Below are 24,672 nucleotides of genomic sequence, written 5' to 3' on the forward strand. Positions count from 1 at the left end.
CCCAAAGGGACTTACCATCTCCAACAGAAAACACTGTTCACAAACTGCTCCAAACAGCTCTATTGTAGTCCAGCCTTTACTTCAGAGACAAACGTGGTCACTTTGGAACACACGTTATAATGCTCGCCTAGCTGCTAGCATGGCACGCCCTCATACTCTGCTTCTGACTGGCTAGTAGTCCTTACCTAGGTACTGTCAGGGCACGCCCTCATACTCTGCTTCTGACTGGCTAGTAGTCCTTACCTAGGTACTGTCAGGGCACGCCCTCATACTCTGCTTCTGACTGGCTAGTAGTCCTTACCTAGGTACTGTCAGGGCACGCCCTCATACTCTGCTTCTGACTGGCTAGTAGTCCTTACCTAGGAACTGTCAGGACACGCCCTCATACTCTGCTTCTGACTGGTTAGTACGCCCTCATACTCTGCTTCTGACTGGTTAGTAGTCCTTACCTAGCTACTGAGCATGTAGTCCTTACCTAGCTACTGAGCATGTGGTCCTTACCTAGCTACTGAGCATGTTGTAGTCCTTACCTAGCTACTGAGCATGTGGTCCTTACCTAGCTACTGAGCATGTGGTCCTTACCTAGCTACTGAGCACGTAGTCCTTACCTAGCTACTGAGCACGTAGTCCTTACCTAGCTACTGAGCACGTAGTCCTTACCTAGCTACTGAGCCCTTACCTAGCTACTGAGCATGTAGTCCTTACCTAGTTACTGAGCATGTAGTCCTTACCTAGCTAATGATCATGTAGTCCTTACCTAGCTACTGAGCATGTAGTCCTTACCTAGCTACTGAGCCCTTACCTAGCTACTGATCACGTAGTCCTTACCTAGCTACTGAGCGTGTAGTCCTTACCTAGCTACTGAGCCCTTACCTAGCTACTGAGCATGCAGTCCTTACCTAGCTACTGATCATGTAGTCCTTACCTAGCTACTGAGCATGTAGTCCTTACCTAGCTACTGAGCACGTAGTCCTTACTTAGCTACTGAGCACGTAGTCCTTACCTAGCTACTGAGCCCTTACCTAGCTACTGAGCATGTAGTCCTTACCTAGCTACTGAGCCCTTACCTAGCTACTGATCATGTAGTCCTTACCTAGCTACTGAGCATGTAGTCCTTACCTAGCTACTGAGCCCTTACCTAGCTACTGAGCCCTTACCTAGCTACTGAGCATGTAGTCCTTACCTAGCTACTGAGCCCTTACCTAGCTACTGATCATGTAGTCCTTACCTAGCTACTGAGCATGTAGTCCTTACCTAGCTACTGAGCATGTGTGACTGCCAACAAAGATGTTCCAGCAGTGAGAGGTCTCACTCTGTAGCTAAAACAGAGACCTGAACACAGGGTGAAAAGAGGAGCTGCAGCAATGAGCAGTACAACAAACATATAATATTAAACCATGTAAACATATGCTGGTACAACCTCTAAAATACAATAATGAACCTGAAAATGAGCAGAATATGAGCACTTTAAGACTCTTAACCATTTTATCTGAAGCACCGATCGAAACATACCCGAGCCTCAATGTGACTTTCACGTCTGTCCACAACAACTCCCGCCGCGGCCCCCGTCCTCCACCGTTTCATCCTCAGATAACTAACGCTGGTCTGGGTGCAGTCGTTCTGCTAAATTTAGCTCCTTTGTGCTTCGCTTCCTCTGCGCTTATTCAACACATCTCTCCTGTTTTTCTCTTTCTTTTTCCTTCTGCTGGGAAACGGCAAGCACTTGTTTGTATTTCATTAATTCAGATGTGGAGCGTGATTATGTGTGTGTGTGTGTGTGTTTGTGTGTGTGTGTGTGTGTGTGTGTGTGTCTGTGTGTGTGTATCTGTATCTGTGTGTGTGTTATTTTAGTCGTCTTATTTGGGGAGCGAGCTGCAGAGAGAGAGAGAGAGAGAGAGAGAGAGAAGAGACAGAGAGACAGAGAGAGAGAGAGAGAGAGAGAGAGACAGAGAGAGAGCACCAGATCCGCCCAGCGTAGGTAAGACACAGACAACACGGTGACACAAACACACACACACACACACACACATATATATATATACACACACACACACACACACACACACACACACACACACACACACACACACACACACAAGGAAGGAAGGAAGGAATGTAAGAAGGAAGGAAGGAAGGAAGGAATGAAGGAAGGAATGTAAGAAGGAAGGAAGGAAGGAATGTAGGAAGGAAGGAAGGAAGGAAGGAAGTAAGAAGGAAGGAAGGAAGGAAGGAAGGAATGTAAGAAGGAAGGAAGGAATGTAAGAAGGAAGGAAGGAATGTAAGAAGGAAGGAAGGAATGTAAGAAGGAAGGAAGGAAGGAAGGAAGGAAGGAAGGAAGGAAGGAAGGAATGTAGGAAGGAAGGGAAGGGAAGGAAGGAAGGAAGGAATGAAGGAAGGAAGGAAGGAAGGAAGGAAGGAAGGAATGTAAGAAGGAAGGAAGGAAGGAAGGAAGGAATGTAAGAAGGAAGGAAGGAAGGAAGGAAGGAAGGAAGGAAGGTAAGAAGGAAGGAAGGAATGTAAGAAGGAAGGAAGGAAGGAATGTAGGAAGGAAGGAAGGAAGGAAGGAAGGAAGGAAGGAAGGAAGGAAGGAAGGAAGGAATGTAAGAAGGAAGGAAGGAATGTAAGAAGGAAGGAAGGAAGGAAGGAATGTAAGAAGGAAGGAAGGAAGGAAGGAAGGAATGTAAGAAGGAAGGAAGGAAGGAAGGAAGGAAGGAATGTAAGAAGGAAGGAATGAAGGAAGGAAGGAAGGAATGTAAGAAGGAAGGAAGGAATGAAGGAAGGAAGGAAGGAAGGAATGTAAGAAGGAAGGAAGGAAGGAAGGAAGGAATGTAGGAAGGAAGGAAGGAATGAAGGAACGAAGGAAGGAAGGAATGTAAGAAGGAAGGAAGGAAGGAATGAAGGAACGAAGGAAGGAAGGAATGTAAGAAGGAAGGAAGGAAGGAAGGAAGGAAGGAAGGAAGGAAGGAAGGAAGGAAGGAAGGAAGGAAGGAAGTGGGGCAAGAATAGGTCCAAAGAAGGCGACAAAAAAGTCACATTTTTGGTAGAAAAAAAAGTCAATATGAAGTTGTCCAATGGTCTGGTCCAACAGCGTTGTTAACTGAAAAACATTTTGCAACAGACCTCACGTAGCCCCTGCAGTCCTCCAAAGTACGGACACGGACTGGTAATGTTAATAGAAACATGAGCAAACGGTGGAGCTAAGTAATGCTCTGTTTGCAGTCTGTACATCACATATGTGCAACTGACGGAATAAAATGATTTTCTATTTTTAATCCCGTGTGAAAAGGTCTTTTGATAGCCTGCGTATGAGGAAGCTAAAGGCCAATCAGTATTCATTTTAGCCAACACAAAGCCTGCTTAATTGTGTGTTTTATGTCTATTTTTACTCATCATCACTGTGCTTTCAGATTGAATCAATCAGCTCTGATTAGCCACACACACACACACACACACACACACACACACACACACACACACACACACACACACACACACACACACACACACACAGACACACACACATACAGACACACACACACACACACACACACAGACACACACACACACACACACACACACACACACACACACACACACACACAGACACACACACACACACACACACACACACACACACACAGTTGTCTTCAGTGGCAATTAAAAGGACTTCATGGGGCGAATAGGTTGAGACAGAAGTGTGTGTGTGTGTGTGTGTGTGTGTGTGTGTGTGTGTGTGTGTGTGTGTCTGTGTGTGTGTGTGTGTGTGTGTGTGTGTGTCTCGGCGAGAGAGAGAGAGAGAGAGAGTGAGTGAGCGTGAAGAGCAGCTGCCATGGCAACAACATCGCAGCTGATGATACAAGCTGTAGAGAAGCAGAAGACTCTTGTTTTAATCCCCTCCCGCAGCTTGTTGTTGACTGAACGAGCAGAACAGTTTAGTTTTTACAGTTTGTGACTATATTTGATAATGGGTTTCATATATATGTATATATATATATATATATATATATATATATATATATATATATATATATATATATATATATATATATATATCACATACTGTATGTGATGTGTGATTGCATATTAAACATTAATGGCTCCATCCTCACCCAGATTTGCAGCTTGATCCTCTTTTCGTTGCGATACACCGTCTTCACCTTGAAGTCGATGCCCACGGTGCTGACGAACGAGTTGCTGAAGGAGTCATCAGCGTAGCGGAACAGGAAGGAGGTTTTCCCGACGCTGCTGTTGCCGATGATCAGCAGCTTGAACATGTAGTCAAAGTTCTGGTCCGAGCCGTCCCGCTGGCCGAAACGCTGGTCTGCCTTCGCCATCTGGAGGTTTTCAGGTTTAAAGAGAGAGAAAAACACAACATCAGCATCGTAAAGATGCTCACAAGCCTTCGAGCTATAACGTCCACATATTGTATTTTCAAGGGGGAATGAATCGATCACCCTGGAAGAGCATTGACATTATATATAATGAACCAGCAGCTCCCGTGTCTCTGGACGGAGACCAGTGAAGGACATTAGAAGCTCTTTCCCGGTGATGGCTGAGCGTTACTGAGCAGCCTCCAACTGAGCTTGAAGACGTAGATGTGACGTGAGCAACCTGTCTGAAAGTTGGAAGTCTTCTGGTAGCTGTGCCAAGAGAAATCTCAATCATTCCCAATCTAGCAGAGACGGAGAGCGTAGGTATATGTAAGGAGATAACATAGACACAGGCTCATTATTGATCACTAAAATGATAGTTAACATTAGTCATTACACTTAAACAGCTGATGGAAGTCCAAACTGCCTGAGAGCTTCTCCTGTACTATACGGTAACTCCTCTACTATGAGACAGGAAGTCTCGTGGTTATGACCCAACCGTTAGCCTATTGTTATAAAAACGTCTGCTACGGAGCCATAACGTGAGCTACAAGGTAATGGAGCCTTTTATACATTGTCGTGTTTCTTTAGAAATAAACAACGGACAAATAGAGTCTTTAAACGCTTCAGATGTGAAGGTATTCTCTGTCAAAGTGACGTCAGAATGAATGGGAGTCAATGGGATGCTAACGGGAGGTGATGGCTTGTTAGCATCAAAATGGCGCCATAGGAGCTACGCGTGTGAGTAACGTTACATCCTGGTACCAAACGCACAGACGGACTACAGATCGTAGCTTTAGAGAGACGCCACTTAGACACTTTGGGCTGATGAGTCTTTCTAATGTCACATTTTCACAGTCTGATACTTCAGTTTTACTACAAACTGAGACTCTCTTGACTTGCAAAGTTATCTTTTAAACTAACGAACATCATATGTGTAATTATTCATGGCTAAATTCAAACGGGATTAAAGAAAGAACAAGGGTCCTATTTTAACGGTCTAAGCGCACGGCGTGAAGTGCATGGCGCAGGTGCGTTTAAGGCGTGTCCAAATACACTTTTGCTAGTTTGACGGCGGAAAAAAGTGTTGTGTGCATGTGTGTGTGCTGCTGTGCGTCCCTGTGTGTGTAACAAGCATAGTGTGCGCGTGCTGTGCACGAGCCTAGGAGCATTTTACTAATGCTCTGTTAAAATAACAATGAAATGCTGCGTTATTGACTTTAGACCAGGTTTTTGTTGGTCAATGGTGCCATCACTTCCCACTGCCTCAAGATAGCAATACTCCCAGAATGCACCTGAACACACCTCCCTGTAAGACCAGCACGCCCAGAATGCACCTGAACACACCTCCCTGTAAGACCAGCACGCCCAGAATGCACCTGAACACACCTCCCTGTAAGACCAGCACGGCCAGAATGCACCTGAACACACCTCCCTGTAAGACCAGCACGGCCATGGGCGCACAGATGGGCGCAGGTGCATTTGCTGTTTAAACCACGTGGGCGCTGGATGCTATTTGTCTTAAAATAGCAAAGACACTTGTGTCGGGCTTTGCCTCAAGTCTCTCAAACTTGAGTCCCATCTCTGCCGTGTCGTGAGAATATCTGTATTTAAACAAGAACAAAATTCAACTGGGGATCGTGGAGGACGTGTCCAACTCATGTTTCATTGTCCTCCACTTTTACAGTCTTTTAAACTTTCACAAGAAGGGAGTGATTTAGGACCCAGCTCACGTGATCGGGGAAGCTAGTTGCAGCTGGATGAAGCCTGACAGGAAGCTCGACAACTCAGAAACAATATAAAGTACTCAGCAAGAAACAAGCTGTAATGTAACGTTAACGGACAATTGCACACCTTTAGTTAGCCTCCACTAAAAGTTCTGTTGTTGCTGCTGACAGACTCAGATTATTATTCTAAGTGTCTGATAACATTATGAAAGGATCCCTACAGAGATAGACCTTTTAGTTAAAGAGGAAGATCCTTTTAGTTTAACATGAAACAGCCCCAAAATCACCGTCACCAAACTACACCAGACTCCATGTAAATAATCAGGACTTTAATCATCGTAGAACACACTTCATTCAAAGTTGACAGAAACAAAATAAAACTACCAAAAGCCGTCTTGGTTCATCTTTCCGCTCTTCCAACAATCACCACTCTGGTTTGGTTGAAATAAACCCTTAATTCACCCATTTACATGTGAACATATGCTGGCTCCATACACACTAAAAGTAGTGATTATTTACATGGAGTCTGGTGAGTAAAATAGTTTCCTTAACACGACCATCAAAACCTTTTGCTTTAATGTGGGTTTCACAATGTGCCTCTCGTTTCAGAGGCAGTTAACAGTTTAACAGGTTTTCCTTTCTCACTGCAGATTAAACCTTGCTCCGGCCTCTAGCTGTGAGGAAACCTGTCAGAATAGCTGAAAAACTGCACAGGAGCTGCTCCTCTTCGTTCCTGGAAAGCTGACGTTTCAGAAGTTTCCAGCCAGTGGCGTAGTCTAATGTATTGTAGTGGGTATACTGTACTGTATATAAATATATTGGCCTATAGGCTATATATGGGCCAGAATCTGCCTTTGGGGAAAGGGGGGTCTGGGTGTCCTCCCTCAAGGTTATTTTGAGCGTCAAAGACGATATTTTTTGCATTCGGATACACTTTTATGCACCAATTTACGGTGGAAATACCTTCATTTAGCCTATGCCAAGATGAAAAACTAAAGTATGTTGTTACGTCATTGGGCATTTTTAAGTGGGTATATGGAAATCCTGGAGCTTTCTTAGTGGGTATACTGCGTATACCTGCGTATCACGTAGAGTACACCACTGTTTCCAGCCAAATATACAGTGTGATTCAAGCACAAAGAGCCAACAAACCTCACGTCCTGTTAAACAAAGACGGAGCGCAAAGACACACTTCCTGTTCACCTGTCACGTCAAATAAAAAGCCTGAGCTGCCACTCTCCGTGGCCGACCGTGCAGACAGAGTTAGTGTGTGAAGCGCTGAACGAATGTGAGCAGCAGATGAGTCAGAGCTGAAGATCCTGCTGGGTTCAATGTAGCGTGAGATGGCTGTTGTCAGTGGAGACTCATCCTCTCTGTCACGACCGAAGGGAGGAAGAGATGACTACAAAATCCATCCGATTCTATAGCTGCGGATGACCGCGATTCCTACGAGACTTGTCATGTGATCCATTGGGAGGAAAATATCTGAGAAAGTCTTCTGCTGGATATAGCGAGAGTGATTCCTTTTGTCAGTTTCTGAAGTCTGTCATAATCCAACGTATTCTCACCAACAGTTTGTGCGATATGCACTAAATGCAACTTGCACAATAGGTTTATCTACATCTTTATCATTACTAGTTAAGCAGGTGTACATTTTGTATTCCCAACTTGTATATAATTAAATATTTAAATATTTGTTCTTGTATTCTATCCTATTATTATTATTTCATGTATATTCTGTGCTGTGTGACTGATATTTTGCTTCTGTAACACTGTAATATCCCATTTTTGGGATCAATAAATATCTATCTATCTATCCATCCATCCATCTATCTATCTATCCATCCATCCATCCATCCATCTACCTATCTATCTATCCATCCATCCATCCATCTATCCATCCATCCATCCATCTATCCATCCATCTATCCATCCATCCATCCATCTATCCATCCATCCATCCATCCATCCATCTATCCATCCATCCATCCATCCATCCATCTACCTACCCATCTATCCATCCATCCATCCATCTATCCATCCATCCATCCATCCATCCCATCCATCTATCCATCCATCCATCCATCCATCTATCCATCATCCATCATCCATCCATCCATCCATCCATCCATCATCCATCCATCCATCCATCATCCATCATCCATCCATCCATCTATCCATCATCCATCATCCACCCATCCATCCATCTATCCATCATCCATCCATCCATCTATCCATCCATCCATCCATCCATCCATCTACCTATCTATCCATCCATCCATCCATCCATCCATCCATCCATCCATCCATCATCCATCCATCCATCCATCCATCCATCCATCCATCCATCTAACACCAGCCCCCTTAAGTAGTAGGCTACTCCCGGGACACGGACACATGTTTCCTTTTTTTTGGGCTTTGGGAAATCAGCATTTTCTGACATTATACAGACCAAACTACTAATCCATTAATAGAGCAATAATCGACAGATTTTTCAACAATGAAAATAATTGTCAGCCCTAGACTCGCGTTCTGTAAATTTGTATTCATGCTGGTGGCTCTATGGATGGCAGAGTCGGTCAGCGGCACGGGAAGTTATTTTCGGCAGGGGGTGCTGGGGGGGTCACGGTGTGACGGCAAAATTATATTTAAGCATGATTCTTTATATTCTTGTTTTATTTCTGTTTTACTTTGTCTCACAATGCTGAAAGTGAGTTTTTCTTTTCCTCACATGTTGAAAGTAAGAGCCTCAAAGTCTGGGAACGTAACGTGTACGGTGAACAGATAAAGGCTACAAGGTCACCCTGAACTATCTGTTATTTCTCCCTGGATAGTTGAGACTTCTCACATTGTTGAGATTAACGGGATGTCTAAACTTCGGGGTAGAAAGAGCTACAGAGGGGAAGAAGTGAAGTGGCTTCTGAATGTCTGACTATGTTTGATTGTAAGAAATGTTGAGTCATGTTTAGAAAGGGGGGCATGTCTTTCTATCTCACTGGAGATGCATATATACTGTGTGCTTTTTCTTATTCGTTGAAGAGACCTTTCATTAAGCGCTGCGTGCCTTTTGTGAACTGTGTGCTTCCTTCTGAATGAAGACAGATTCAGCAGCTGCACGGCCTGTTTCTCTCTTAAAATGTTTTCAGAAACACGTTTCGTTGAACTATTTTAGTCCAATATGAGATCGGATTCTGAACGAGACGCCATGACAGTCTGGCTGTGAATTTCCGGAGAAAAAAGAACCATGTGACACGTTCGTCCAATCAGCTGCCGGTTTTCATTTTCTGGACAATCGGACTGTTACTGGAAACAATACAGAGCAGCGCCGCCTGCTGTTATGGAGACGTATTACGTTTCGCGCAGAGCGTACGCTCAAGTCGGCGTCCCCTCAGTGTGTTTTGAGGCATTTATTTGGACCTCGGGGACCCGACTGATCAGTCCGACTGGCTCTTCTGCTGACGGTCGGCCGTCTGGTTGGTGTGTCAGCACCTTTAAAATGACCTTTGTTGATCTGAAATGAAGACAGATTCAGGAACTGCATGGCCCATTTCTCGCTTAAAATGTTTTCAGAAACACGTTTCGGTGAAGTATTTTCATAAAATACGAGATCGTATTCCAAACGAGCCGCCATTATGCCCCGTTGAAAAATCCGGGAGCAGCCAGAACCACGTGACGCATTTTTGGGCAACAATACAGATTAGTGCCGCCTGCTGTTATGGAGACGTATTACATCTCGCGCACACGCAGAACGTACGCTCAAGTCGGCGTCGCTCCAGTGTGTTCTGAGGCACTTTTTGGACCAACTCGGGGAGCCGACTGATCAGTCCGACTGGCTTTTCTGCCACCAGTCGGCCGTCGGGTTGGTGTGTCAGGGGCTTAAAACGGAGACATTTGGAAGAACATTTTTTGAAGCACCGTAGGCACCGTTAGCGACGATGCCAGTGTTAGCAGCATCGGTGCTGCGCCTCTTCCAGAGCTGATGGGGGCAGTATAACGCTGCAGAGTGTTCCAGTCGATACATTCAGAAGAAGGAGGTCGCGAAAAAATGGCCGAGAGTCAACTCTACCCGACCTAAAAGACGGCATGTTCACTGCAAACTCACGGTCCTCTCTTCCTGATTTACAGCCCCCCTCTTTTGGCTTCAAATAACTCACCATTGTCATTAGCAGGGTTAGCATGGCTGCGTTAGCCACAGTTAGCCAGGACCCGTCTGGATCACTTTACTGGCCGTGTCTCAGTTGTTTTTGCGAGTAACCAACTCGGGTACTCTAGCTATATAATTCAATGTGAGTACACACATTTTGAAATGACATAAAATGCCCGTCCCTTGTAGCCGTGATGAATTAGCCTGGAGCTTATGCTAAGCTACCTGTTCAGGAGGAAATTAGCCCACGCTTTCAAATACATCTCAAATATTTACCCACGGTTTGTAACGCCTCTGGTCACGCAACTGTTAGAAACACTGTTGTTGTTTTTGCACACAGTACCTTTTTGTGTCTGGGGACACTAGTTGTTGCACTATGACCATTAATTGCACTTTATTATGTTGTTCTATGCTCTATTGCACATGTCTTGTTATGATATTTTGATATTTTTCAAATATTTTAATAAAGAAGTTCAAGTTAAAGTACCTGGAATCTTAGAAAATCCTTTTATTTACCGTGGTATCGAAATCAGCATCGAGAATCGGGTTATTTTACTGATATTGGCACCGACTACTGAATTTCTGGTATCGTGACACCCCTAGTGGGCGCTCAGTAGTATCGGCGCCTATGCATACAACCCATAGACAGTATATAATGAACCAGCAGCTCCCGTGTCTCTGGACGGAGACCAGTGGAGGACATTAGAAGCTCTTTCCCGGTGATGGCTGAGCGTTACTGAGCAGCCTCCAACTGAGCTTGAAGACGTAGATGTGACGTGAGCAACCTGTCTGAAAGTTGGAAGTCTTCTGGTAGCTGTGCCAAGAGAAATCTCAATCATTCCCAATCTAGCAGAGACGGAGAGCGTAGGTATATGTAAGGAGATAACATAGACACAGGCTCATTATTGATCACTAAAATGATAGTTAACATTAGTCATTACACTTAAACAGCTGATGGAAGTCCAAACTGCCTGAGAGCTTCTCCTGTACTATACGGTAACTCCTCTACTATGAGACAGGAAGTCTCGTGGTTATGACCCAATCGTTAGCCTATTGTTATAAAAACGTCTGCTACGGAGCCATAACGTGAGCTACAAGGTAATGGAGCCTTTTATACATTGTCGTGTTTCTTTAGAAATAAACAACGGACAAATAGAGTCTTTAAACGCTTCAGATGTAAAGGTATTCTCTGTCAAAGTGACGTCAAAATGAATGGCAGTCAATGGGATGCTAACGGGATGCTAACGGGAGGTGATGGCTCATTAGCATCAAAATGGCGCCATAGGAGGTTTGGGATGTGAGGAGACGCTTACCCCCTTGATACAACCGCAGAGTATCATCAGACAATCTGCTTCCTGTTTACGCACACGCACATGTCCAGTGTGTGTGTGACCGGTCATGTGATGTGTGTTGTTAGACATGTTGATGATTAATTCTGCTACTGGAGCTGAAACTATTGTGGACGGAGATCGTTTTAGTCTCAAAATGCTGCTTGAAAATTAAAACGTAGTTGTGTGGATGTGGCCTAAAACATTCGGGGCTGGAGCCCCTGAACCCCCCCCCCCCCCCCTCCCCCTTGCTCTGCCCCTGGTAAGTGGTGCAGAAAATGGACAATCTATTAAACCAATATATTACGGTCAATATTAGGCACCACCCTGTACCCAGTGCCTTTATTATGGGATATTTTAGGAGATTAGAGCATGTATTATTTATAGAGTAACTTATAATGAAACATAACCTTAATTTAAGATGATTATGGTAAGATTACATGGATATAATGATGGAGCTCAGGTGGGATCGACGTTTCTGGAGTCATATCAGGCCTGTGTTTGTGTGTGTGTCTGTGTGTGTGTGTGTGTGTGTGTGAGTGTGTGAGTGTGTCTGTCTGTGTGTGTGTGTGTGTGTGTGTGTGTGTGTGTGTGTGTGTGTGTGTGTGTGTGTGTCTGTGTGTGTGTGTGTGTGTGTGTGTGTGTCTGTGTGTGTGTGTGTTTGTGTCACCGTGTTGTCTGTGTCTTACCTCTGCTGGGCGGATCTGGTGCTCTCTCTCTTTCTCTCTTGCTCTTCTCTCTTTCTCTCTCTCTCTCTCTCTCTCTCTCTCTCTCTCTCTCTCTCTGCAGCTCGCTCCCCAAATAAGACGACTAAAATAATAATAAAACCAAGCAATGTGTCCTCTACAGCGACAACAACGAGTCCAATCTGATCCAGCGACCGTCTGTGCAGGGAATCAGGAACACCGGCTGCGTCGTTTGCAATCAGAAGAGTGGAAATTCTTCCTGCAGAAATGAGGTGAAATTGGCTGTAAAACGTCTTCTTTCCGCGGTGCCGCACGCAGCTTCTTTACGCACGGCTTCACGCTGACATCCTGCGTTGATTCAAGGTGGAGCGAAGCGACGTGGGAATGTTTGCAAAAGGAGGCTGCAGCCTGCTGTCACCTCCTCCGCCCTAAAAATAACCCAGCACCACCGGCTTCTCTGTGAATGAATTCTGTATCCTCCTGAATCCTGAATCCTCCGCTGTTTTGCAGGCAGCTCCTCCGCCCTATCACACGGCAGATTTGTGCAGACGCGTACGCGGCAGGAGCGGCAGTCATCTGCGTGCTATGACTCATAACTGAAGCAGCGAGGCGTGTAATTGCTTCAGCATCAATAACAACAGACATCAAACTGAGAGAAAGGGGACAGACTCTGCCTGTTTGTGCTGCATCAAACATATAAACACACACACATTCAGGTCAGGTTTCTGCTCTCTGCAGCGTCAACGCACCTCGCTCTGACATTTTAATGTTGCAGCATCACAACACTACAGTGGGGTTTTATCAAGGCCGGCCTGCGGTACAGTACAGGCAAATGCTAGGGGTAAAGAAAAGATAATGGATTTAAAAAAACGCCAAAAACGTCGAAAGAAAGCAACAGAAACGCTCAAAGTGTCAAAAATATCAACAAAGCGACAAGGCAATAAATAAAGATGGAAAAAGTGACAAATACATTGAAATCTTGCCTACACTGTAAACCTTTGATGTAAATGTACAGCTACAGTCTCACAGTAGCTTACTGTTTTAATGTTATACAGGATCATACTGTAAATGGCAATGCATTCTGGGAGAAAATAATAATAGGCTATTACAGCACTATCAGATGTTACAGATTACATATTTACTGTTCAGAATCAGAATCAGAATCAGCTTCATTGGCCAGTTTTTGCGTAGACAAACAAGGCATTTTACTCCGTCTTTGCTCTCAAAGTACAAGACGTGATGACGGTAAGACTATAACAGAACATAGTGTACAGTATAAATAAAAAATATACAAAAGAGAGGGAAGGAATAGTGCAATATCGGTCAACAGACTGAGATTTTAGGATTGACGTGTGACGTGAAGGACGTGCAACAGTTGTGCTTTGAGGCCACGTCCAATGGACGGATCGCAGGAATGGGGGTGTTTGTTATTGTTAGTGTTTTTGTTGTTGTTATTAATAATTAATACTCAGACTTGCAGAAGAAAAGATTTGACACATGGCACTTACAATTCAACCAAATACAAAGTAGGCTATTTATTCCATTTCTACATGGTGACCATTAGTCCTGGAAATGGACCTAATATGGACCTGGTCCTCCCCCAGAACATGTTGAACATTAAACATTTCATTTCCTGCATTCTGGTGAATTGTTATGCACCTATTTCTACTTTTTTCTGAATGAATTTATGCTGGAAATATCTTTATGTAAAGGGAAACATAGATTATAATCCAAATATAAAAACATAATGGAATATAATGCAGTAAGTCTCTCAGACAGTCTGTATCGCTTTCATCTATTTATTCTCCTTTGGATTGACTTTTCCAATGATATCTGAGTCAGCACACATGTAGACTAGCATCATTTACTCTTCCCTTCTCTTTTGCATCTTTTGTTGAGGGAGTAACCTCCTTAAATGTGCACATGACAATTATTCACCTCAATGACACATTAATTCATTTTAATTTAGGCCTATTAATAAACCCCTGGACTGTAATACTGTTAAGTTTGAGCAAGATTTCTGCTCACGTTCAAAACGTTGTGCACATTCAAAATATATCTGTGTTCTCTGAGAAAAATAAAGTTATAATAGTCTCTATATTTCAGAAAATAATCTACACCTGCACCACAGTCTGCTGTGCGTTACGTGATTGCTCTGCTGATAGATCTCAGACCGTCTGACGGACTCAGAGCCCCGTTTGGGTCTCTGGTCTCTGAATGAGACAACGTTTAGGGAAGTGTCTGTACGCTGCTCTGTGCTTCTTCTTTTTCATTGGTTGTTGTGTTAAATCTTACCCAGATACAATAGTGCTATTTTCTGATTGGCTATTGTGTAGCCCCTTTCTTTTTTTTGATTGGCTGATAAGTGGCAGGCTCGACTAAGAACTCCAGGGGAGACGCGCTTGATATCTGCCGGTTCCATAGAGAGAGCGGCGCGCCAGAGAAATTTTGGACACTGCGGCATATTAAATATATTATAAATAGTTTTTCCACGTGAGAAATACAATGTGTGGCGGGAGTGCGCGACAAAAGACCGAAATGAGTGACTGTCACGCTCAATGCGTGACACTTGAGAGCCCTGTAAATATTAATATTAACAGTATAGAGGGTTTTCACCGACGTCACATTCTGGGCGGTAACCTGGATGCGCGGCCATATTGGAGGCACTCGGTGTAAACAACTGAAGGGAGTAATGGAGTATTGTGAACTTTGGATACTTTAATACTTTATGTCTAAACAACAGAAAAGCTCATCAAAACGCGTCCAAGATGCAACGGCATATAGGGAAGGACTTGGACCACAAAAAAAGCGTGATATTTTGAGAAATGACAGTTTACTGGCGGTGCAGATCCCTAACAGTTGGCTTCCTCTTCTTGGATCCATTGTGACCCTGATTCTTCCTTCAGTTGCATATCCCGATATAGTCAACTATGGTTTTCTCGCCGAGCCCGTACACAGCGGAAGACCTTAAATCCTACAAAAGTTTGGAGGCTTATTACCGGATGGTGTGTGGATGGGTGAGGGAGACGCAGTACCAAGTCAATAACGACCGTTGTGTTGTGAAGGCCAAAGTAAGTAATGCAATAACGTCTTTAATCAACCTAACCTTAACTGTATGACATCATTGTGATACTCAAGGTGTAGCCAAGTGACTCGCAATCGTTTATTTTTTTCATTTCAAAGACCGAAGACACAGTTTTCCCTCGTAGATCCTGGTTGAGCTTTGCCAGCCACAAGCGCCTCCTTTCCTCTGATAACTTCTGGCATTCCTCTCCCCGGTTTTTAATAACTTTTGGAAGTCGATAATATTCCAAATGTTTTTCTCGGTCTGACCTATTGGTACAACCTAAAACACGGCAATAATTAACCATTTTCCTTAACGCCGTTGGGGATCTACTTCAGTGCCTGTGTTTTGTTGTGATGCGGAGTACCTCCAACATGGCGACTTCTGGTCTGATGACACGCCGTGAAAACCCTCTATATTGGTCTGACCAAGGGGGTAAGCTTCTCCTCGGACCGCGAACCTCCTATGACGCCATTTTGATGCTACCAAGCCATCACCCCCTGTTAGCATCCCATTGACTGCCATTCATTCTGACGTCACTTTGACAGAGAATACCTTTACATCTGAAGCGTTTAAAGACTCTATTTGTCCGTTGTTTATTTCTAAAGAAACACAACAACGTATAAAAGGCTCCATTACCTTGTAGCTCACGTTATGGCTCCGTAGCAGACGTTTTTATAACAATAGGCTAACGATTGGGTCATAACCACGAGACTTCCTGTCTCATAGTAGAGGAGTTACCGTATAGTACAGGAGAAGCTCTCAGGCAGTTTGGACTTCCATCAGCTGTTTAAGTGTAATGACTAATGTTAACTATCATTTTAGTGATCAATAATGAGCCTGTGTCTATGTTATCTCCTTACATATACCTACGCTCTCCGTCTCTGCTAGATTGGGAATGATTGAGATTTCTCTTGGCACAGCTACCAGAAGACTTCCAACTTTCAGACAGGTTGCTCACGTCACATCTACGTCTTCAAGCTCAGTTGGAGGCTGCTCAGTAACGCTCAGCCATCACCGGGAAAGAGCTTCTAATGTCCTTCACTGGTCTCCGTCCAGAGACACGGGATCTCTTGGTCCATTATATACTGTCTATGGGTCTGACAGGCCTGACAGCCATTTTGTGATCAAAACTTCAAAATAATAGCTTAAACGCATCTTGTTTACATTTTGCTGCCAGCAAAATTGAATACAGATACAAGTTATGTTTTTGTTTTCTGAAAACAAAACACAAATTTGGCTGCATTTTCAATTGTATTTCTGGCAGTAGTTATTTAAGGATCAATACTTTAAATTAAAATATATTTTAAAGAAATAGTATGTTATTTGTATATAATATTCAGTGTCTGAGTGTGACTAATGTTACTACCTACCTACCTACCTTCCTACCTTCTGCAATGAGTCCGTTTCTTTTAAAACGTACAGTAAGCTGACTTTTATTAAAAAGTGTATTAAAAATGTTTACGTATCCGTCGTTTTATTCTGAAAAACCTATTTACATTGCTAAGCGGGAGCGTTGTAGAACTCTTTTCTGATTGGGCGATCACAGTTACGTTCGAAGTATCCAATGAGCGAGCAGCTGGTCTCTATATAAAGACCGTTCTCTCAATGACTAGGCACATTCTGTCGATTTACACCGAAGAATAAAGTAGCAACAAGATGTCTGGACGCGGGAAGGGTGTCGGTAAGACCAGAGCGAAGGCGAAGACCAGGTCCTCCCGGGCCGGGCTCCAGTTCCCTGTGGGTCGTGTCCACAGACATCTAAGGAAGGGAAACTTCGCTCAGCGTGTCGGTGCCGGAGCCCCCGTGTACCTGGCGGCGGTGCTGGAGTACCTGACCGCTGAGATCCTGGAGCTGGCTGGAAACGCTGCCCGCGACAACAAGAAGACCAGGATCATCCCCCGCCATCTGCAGCTGGCTGTCCGCAACGACGAGGAGCTCAACAAGCTGCTGGGCGGAGTGACCATCGCTCAGGGCGGCGTGCTGCCCAACATCCAGGCCGTCCTGCTGCCCAAGAAGACCGAGAAGCCCGCCAAGAAGTAAACAACCGGAAGAAAATCCAACAAACCAAACAAACGGTTCTTTTAAGAGCCAAACACATACAACTAAAGACAGAGCTCCTTTGTTACCATGATTAGTTAGTGACGGTAGGTTGTTTATTTACAACAGAAACATTAAAATGACAGACCCAATATTGTGAGACTGTCGGCTGCATAGATATATAACAAGATAAGATTATTATACTGCTATGAGACTTCTACTCTGGTTCCAGTTCATCTGTTTAATTGACTGAGAAGCCCGCCAAAACACTAACTATCAAAACAAAAGGCTGTTTTTAAAGCCTCACACATCAAACTAAGTATTCCTTAATATTACATTTACCAGTTGTTTCACTTACAACAATAGAAACATTACAAGAGGAAAAACATGAATACTAAACATATCTATTATAATCCTGCTCACAATTAGGCCTTGTTGACATTATGTCTAGGTTACACATTCATTTCTATACTAGTTATGTATTCATTGTTCTGAAATAAACAATGGAAGAAACTGAGTATATATGTTACAAGAGGAAAAATACGAATACTAAACATAATGTGTAACGGACGATAACAGGGAACAACAGGTGAATATTGAGCCATCTATTCCTTCCTAACATTCAGGTATCGGAATGAGTTTTACATAATAATATCCTTAATTTAAACAAAACTAAGTAATAATATTACTCTATTGCTGACAGAGAGACAGGCTGAAGCGTACAAACACAAACACATTTGTTTCTGTTCTAAAATAATAAACAATGGAAGAAACTGAGTATATTAATTCAACGTATCGGGTTTAATTCTCTACATTTATATACATAATACATTATTACATGTTTAGTGTTTCATCATCTTAAGAGTAGTTAAAAGTATGGTATATGAATGTTTGAGCGAGTTTGTAGATGTACATGTGATTATCAATATAAATAGTACAAATAGTTTTATTAAGAATAATAGTAAAGTCGTTCTTGACCTTTGTCTTTTCTTCTTATAAATTATCACCCAATTCTGTTACATCTTCTCAGCCAATTTCTTTTAGTTTCTTTAGTATTTCTTCTAGTTTTACATTTTGTCTTTTAATATATGGTCCTTCTACTAAGAGCTGGCGTTTCACTTTATCAAGCTACTTAATTAGGTAACCAGCGTACACACGTACACACACACACACACAGATAAAGATGTATATATTTTCACATATACACACACGTGTGTGTATATATACACACACACAGACATATATACACTCAAACCTATGTTGTGTTCCTCTTTATTGTCCCAACAGAACTTATGGTAGATTGAACAGTCTCAATATTTTCTTTGTAGTAAGCTACAAATAAAATATTCAACATAAATGTGTAAATAATGTCTATTTCATACTAGACTTCATTACAACTCAAGATGGCCGACACCAGCTCCCAGTAAACTGTTCAGCTGTTAGACTGTACGGCGACCCGGCCGCCTGGCTGTGAGTCTGGGCCGTTGATAACAACACAGGCCAAAACACGGAGGAGCTACTGGCATTAGCGTTGTTGTCACAAAACATAGTATTTCAACTCAGCGTGTTTACTTAATCCTCCTTCAACCAACTTGTCCAAAGAAATAACGTGGACGTTCCCTCCAACGCTCTTCACAAGTCAAACACGTGATCAGTTCACTGCTCTCACTGGATTTGGGGGTTTTATTCAGTTATATAGCATTTGATTTGGGCTTTTCTGCAATGACAGGACAGCTAGGTGAGAGAGGGGGGAGACATGCAGGAAATCCTCACAGGTCGGACTCGAACCCTGGACCTCTACGTCGAGGCATGAACCTCTATGTAAATGTGCGCCTGCTCGACCCACTGGACCAACCCGGCCACTTTAATTTTAAATGTTGACCCAGAAAAACCAAACGTTGTGGTCGACGGGAAGACAACACAAGGGTTAATATCTGATGACGCATTGGGGGCATTTTATTTTATTTTATGACAGTACATATATTACATATTGAACCTTTAAGAGCCACACACTGATTCTCAAACTTTCATCACTTCTCACATTTTTGTGGCGTTAAACAAGCTAATGTATATTACACTAGACATTCACTTTCCCTGGTTTGGCTTTTGTTTGGTTTCTATGTTTTGAAATTGTACTTATTGTGTTGTCCTCATCTCATGTGCAAGAAACGAGGACAAACAAGTAGCCTAAAATATCTCAGAAGGTGGTACGGTGACTTTTCCGAGGCCATCACCAAGTTAACTGTCCCTCTGTTACTCTAACAACGTTAAGGCTCTTTTAAGAGCTACACACTGATGTTACTGAGAGCTCTTTCCATCAAACTCACTTCTCAAACAACTGTCTTAATATGACCAATTTAGAAACTTATTTAAACTCTACATGTTTGTTTTATGCTGTTAAACGAGTTGATTTACTCCATTTCTGACTTAACTTTCCCGGTTTTATTTTACATTTAATCTAGTTGTACCCATTTTTACTTATGTACTTTTGTCTTCATCTCATCTTGGTTATCATTGTATTTCATCAAATTAAACTAAGAAAACAATACTTTTTTCTAAACTCTTAAAAGGTGATGTGACTACACTTGTCCCCACCAGACTCCATGCAGAAAATCAACAATTTAATCCTTCAATCATGTAGATATGTGTGTCTGGGGGGATCAAGTTTGGTCAGAAATTGACCAGCTTTCTTGTCCCTGTTAAAGAAAAGCATCCCCACAGCCTGATGCTGCCACCATGTTTCACGGGGGGGGGATGGTGTGTTCAGTGTTAGTTTCCCGCCACACAGAACGTTTCACATTTAGACCAAAGACTACCAATTAATGTATCTCATACTACGAACAAGGATTATAAATGGAGGAGATGAGCTCTTTAAGGACCGGTGGGGGGCTCTTAAAAGAGCCGTTGTGTTGTTAATGCTGCGGTTGTTGTTTAGCCTCCGAAGCCGTACAGGGTGCGGCCTTGTCTCTTCAGAGCGTACACCACATCCATGGCGGTCACCGTCTTCCTCTTGGCGTGCTCGGTGTACGTGACGGCGTCACGGATAACGTTCTCCAGGAAGACCTTGAGCACACCGCGGGTCTCCTCGTAGATGAGACCGGAGATACGCTTCACTCCGCCGCGGCGAGCCAGACGACGGATGGCGGGCTTGGTGATCCCCTGGATGTTATCACGGAGCACTTTACGGTGACGCTTGGCGCCTCCTTTCCCGAGTCCCTTTCCTCCTTTTCCTCTTCCAGACATTTCTGAGTTAAGATCGTAGAAACGAATGAGGTGCTGCTCTTCAAACGGCTGTATTTACGTCTTTTTTGCGGACGTAAGAGAGAGCAGGGACGTAAGTCTCGCTGGGCGGGGCCAAACGGCAGGAAGTTAAGACTCTTCCTTCTGATTGGCTTTGAGCAGTTTGAACACATTTTATAACACAAATAAAAACCGGACAATAATGTCTTATTTCTGGTTGTACACATTAACTGATGGAGTTTTACTTTAATGTCTTTTGTTAGTTTAATTAACATAATTATTAGTTTTAGTAGGTTTAGTAGCAGTGGTGTAGACTAATGTATTGTAGTGGGTATACTGTACTGTATAAATATACAGTATCTCACAAAAGTGAGTACACCCCTCACATTTTTATAAATATTTCATTATATCTTTTATCTCTACAACACTGAAGAAATTACACTTTACACTTTTTTTCCTAAAGTTTATGCAATACACGCTTATAAATACAGTAGATGTAATAACATAAAAACCATTGCATAATGTGCAAAATGTAATAATTTTTCAATTAATTTTATTTATAGTATCAAATCTCAACAGATTTATATGACAGCACAACACACATCTTTTAAATAGTACTCTTTTTACTCTTTTCCTGAGCAGTGTACACATTTATGACCTGATATTTTCCACCCCTATAAGAACCATCAATCATTAGTAATCTACATGGGATTATATCTCTTCTTCGGATTGCAACAACATCATTCGTTTAACTCTTACTTTCCCCAATAGATATTACACTCAGTCCTTTGTTCCACATATTACACACATCAGCGACATCATTGTAAGTGGTCAGTCTGAGCTCCTGAGTACACAGAACGTCCAAGTCGGTCTAACGTATGAGCACTTTCCACGGCTTCTTCGTGTATGTAGAGGGGGAGGAGGGCTTTCTCCTTTTGTTCTCCTGAAGTCACCAACCATCTTCTTTTGTCTGAGAGGTGTGAAGGACCAGGATGTTGTCCTTACACTACTCAGCCAGATGTTCCTCCATCTACCTGGCCTGATGTGTGAACAGCCCGTTCTGCTTATTCAGTGTAAGGGCGCTGACACACAGAGCCGATAATTGGCCGTAGGACAGTCTGGCGAGGTCGGTGACTCGAGTCTGTTCGGTGTGTTCATGCCGTCGTCCGTTGGAGGAGCTGTCGTCCTTCATTTGGGCCGACCTGACATGCTCAGTCGGAGACGGGGCAGTCGGGACGCATGCCGAGCAGATCAGCCTCTCAAAATCTGACGAACATCTTTTAAACTGACCTTTAAGGACAATATGAGATCGTATTCTGAACGAGACGCCATGACAGTCTGGCTGTGAATTTCCTGGAGAAGCCAGACCCACGTGAGGCATTCGTCCAATCAGCTGCTAGTTGTCATTTTCTGGGAAACGATACAGAGAAGCACCGCCTGCTGCTATGGAGACGTATTACGTTACGCGCAGAGCGTACGCTCAAGTCGGCGTCTCTTAAAACGCTCTTCTGCCGACGGTCGGCCGTCTGGTTGGTGTGTCAGCACCTTAAAGAGCATTGACCACCGTCAAGTCTGGATCCAAAACAAAAGGACATACAGTTTTAATTTGCACGTGAAGTGTCCAAAACAACACTGGGTACATAACTAAGACCTAACATAACCACCTCAAGTAACCAGATGGTTCGTCATGTGTGATGTAAGGTTATTGTCCCCAAATTCCAGGCCAGAACTTGTACATTTAAGCACCAGCATGAAACACACACTATGTGGACATTACTGTAGCTAATCTTAGGGCAAAATACGGAGAAAAAAATATGAATTTCAAAATAAAACAACAATAATAAACAACAATATCAGAGGTAAAAATCATCAGAGGACCAGCTGTTCAGATCTGGCAATGTATCTCCATGACAACATATATATATATATATATATATATAGAGGCCTATATGTATATATATATAGATGTCATTTCTTTTCATCCGCACCTTACTCATCTACATGTCTGTTTATATACTGTCTGTTTATATAAGTGTGTTTATTGTGTAAATATGGTTGTTTTAATTACCATTATTATTATAACTAAATATTTTTATTCCATTTCTTATACTTTATGTATATTGTTTCTCCTCTGTCTACTTAATGTGTATTTGTGTTATTCTGATGTATGTAAAAAAAAAACATTTTTTGAGCTGCTGTAGCACAGGAAATTCCCGTTCTAGTCTATTTTATCGTATCTTATGAGGTGTCTTTTACATATTTTTATTGCAATATTTATATCTATATGTACAGTATGTTTCCAACTGTTGCAGTACTTTTTCACTATTGTTTATTTCTGAGGCCAATCCTATGTAAGTGTAAACTTGCTCTGGTAATACAGCTCACTCTGATTATTCTTATAGTTTATTTCCACTATACCTTAACAACACGTGATTTCACTTCAGCATCACAATGTTTGGTCAGCCATTGTAACATTCCCTCTTATTTCATTTGTTTCCTCATCATGTACTTACTGTAATTACACATATGCATAGCCATATTCTACTGCTCTTCATACTATTCATCCTGCACATACTTATTCTTACTATTATTATGTTACCACACTGCACATAGCTGTACATATCTGTCTATATGGTTCATTCAGTATATACCCATATGTATTGTTTGTATTATATATTCTGTTAATACAATGCATATATCTAGATTATTCTTACTAGTATAATGTCACTGCTACTACATTGCACATATCTATACATGCTGTTCATATTACATAGCCATATTTATTCTGCTCTTATAACACTGCAATATATGTATTGTCCTGTCTATACTTTGTATATCACGTTGCACTTTTTTCCACGCAAACTGCATCTGTCTTTGTACTTTACTCTGCACAATGACAATAACGTTGAATCTAGTTACTGGCCGTTTGTGTGAGTTTATCCAACCCCTTGGAGTAGGCCAAACACTGTTGATGTGTACTTAATTTACTGTTCACTTACCCTAGTTAACATGGATGGTAGTTGTCTATTGATCTACACAGTTTCATACATATACAACTATCAATATTAAAATAAAACTGTTTAAGTCACAATAACGCTGCTGAAACTGGTCTGGGTTCTCAAATATGTTAACACAAATGATGCATACACGAATATAGGAGTTTGCTCTTTAACTGTCTGTGTTGTGGCTCTTAAAAGAGCCTTTGGGAGTGTGGTCTGGTGCTGAGTGAGTTTAAGCCCTCTCCCCACGGATACGGCGGGCCAGCTGAATGTCTTTGGGCATGATGGTGACCCTCTTGGCGTGGATGGCGCACAGGTTGGTGTCCTCGAACAGACCGACCAGGTAAGCCTCGCTGGCCTCCTGCAGAGCCATGACGGCGGAGCTCTGGAAGCGCAGGTCGGTCTTGAAGTCCTGAGCGATCTCCCTCACCAGGCGCTGGAAGGGCAGCTTGCGGATGAGCAGCTCGGTGGACTTCTGGTAACGACGGATCTCTCTCAGAGCCACGGTACCGGGCCTGTAACGGTGAGGCTTCTTCACTCCGCCGGTGGCCGGGGCGCTCTTACGGGCAGCCTTGGTGGCCAGCTGCTTCCTGGGAGCTTTTCCTCCGGTGGATTTACGGGCGGTCTGCTTGGTTCTGGCCATTTTAAGTTTGCCTGTCTCCTCTGTGTTTACAGCTAAAGAAAGAATGCTGAGAATCTGAGAACAGCGGCTTTATAAAGGAACTGCCGGAGCCACGGCGGCGCTGATTGGTCCAGGCCGGGTGACACGCGCGCTCTAGCTGAGTTACTATTGGACAAAATTCAAACTAAACCGCTCGCACAACGGCTGAATAACGGCCACAGAAAGACTCCTACTTTCTTCTTTCTTTTGTGTTTGAGTCTTCATTTGAGTGTTGAATATCCACAAAAAAAAGAGAGAAAATGTATATATTATAGGCCTTTGTTTTAAAGAGAAAATTCACAACTTTTCTGTTTGTCTTTTTGAGTTAAAATGAACCTATTTTGCAACAAAAGAAACCAAAATACTAACAAAAAAAATGTGAATGCTGCATTCCTTTATGTAAAAACTCTGTC

The 24,672-nt window shown here is 42.8% G+C and overlaps 4 protein-coding genes across 4 annotated transcripts in view; 1 reads left to right on the top strand and 3 right to left on the bottom strand.

Annotated features, from left to right (window-relative positions):
* Nucleotides 1-12,321, bottom strand: part of rab3b (RAB3B, member RAS oncogene family) — a 22,840-nt gene extending 10,519 nt beyond the window's left edge. Inside the window, exons 1-2 of the mRNA XM_078258242.1 lie at nucleotides 12,259-12,321; nucleotides 4,110-4,334 (exon numbers count right to left, since the gene is read on the bottom strand). Of these exons, the coding sequence (XP_078114368.1) occupies nucleotides 4,110-4,334 (225 nt within the window). The 5' untranslated portion in view covers nucleotides 12,259-12,321. The remainder of the gene's footprint in view (nucleotides 1-4,109; nucleotides 4,335-12,258) is intronic.
* A 4,630-nt stretch (nucleotides 12,322-16,951) lies between these two features.
* On the top strand, nucleotides 16,952-18,521 carry LOC144523007 (histone H2A-like). Its single transcript, XM_078258258.1, has one exon. It carries the CDS (start codon nucleotides 16,979-16,981, stop codon nucleotides 17,360-17,362), a length of 384 nt encoding a protein of 127 aa, XP_078114384.1. The 5' UTR covers nucleotides 16,952-16,978; the 3' UTR covers nucleotides 17,363-18,521.
* Nucleotides 18,522-19,089: 568 nt separating this feature from the next.
* LOC144522837 (histone H4) lies at nucleotides 19,090-20,648 on the bottom strand. The gene has a single exon (XM_078258085.1). It carries the CDS (start codon nucleotides 20,600-20,602, stop codon nucleotides 20,291-20,293), a length of 312 nt encoding a protein of 103 aa, XP_078114211.1. The 5' UTR covers nucleotides 20,603-20,648; the 3' UTR covers nucleotides 19,090-20,290.
* A 2,799-nt stretch (nucleotides 20,649-23,447) lies between these two features.
* Nucleotides 23,448-24,315, bottom strand: LOC144522838 (histone H3). Its single transcript, XM_078258087.1, has one exon. The coding sequence runs from the start codon at nucleotides 24,239-24,241 to the stop codon at nucleotides 23,831-23,833; it is 411 nt and encodes a 136-aa protein (XP_078114213.1). The 5' UTR covers nucleotides 24,242-24,315; the 3' UTR covers nucleotides 23,448-23,830.
* Between the last annotated feature and the right edge of the window lie 357 nt (nucleotides 24,316-24,672).

This window comes from Sander vitreus, chromosome 9, assembly GCF_031162955.1.
Source record: "Sander vitreus isolate 19-12246 chromosome 9, sanVit1, whole genome shotgun sequence".
NCBI classification, from domain to species: domain Eukaryota; kingdom Metazoa; phylum Chordata; class Actinopteri; order Perciformes; family Percidae; genus Sander; species Sander vitreus.

Excerpts from the sequence above, each read along its gene's own strand:
- LOC144523007 (XM_078258258.1), top strand. The coding sequence starts at position 16,979 with ATGTCTGGACGCGGGAAGGGTGTCGGTAAGACCAGAGCGAAGGCGAAG.
- LOC144522837 (XM_078258085.1), bottom strand. The coding sequence starts at position 20,602 with ATGTCTGGAAGAGGAAAAGGAGGAAAGGGACTCGGGAAAGGAGGCGCC.
- LOC144522838 (XM_078258087.1), bottom strand. The coding sequence starts at position 24,241 with ATGGCCAGAACCAAGCAGACCGCCCGTAAATCCACCGGAGGAAAAGCT.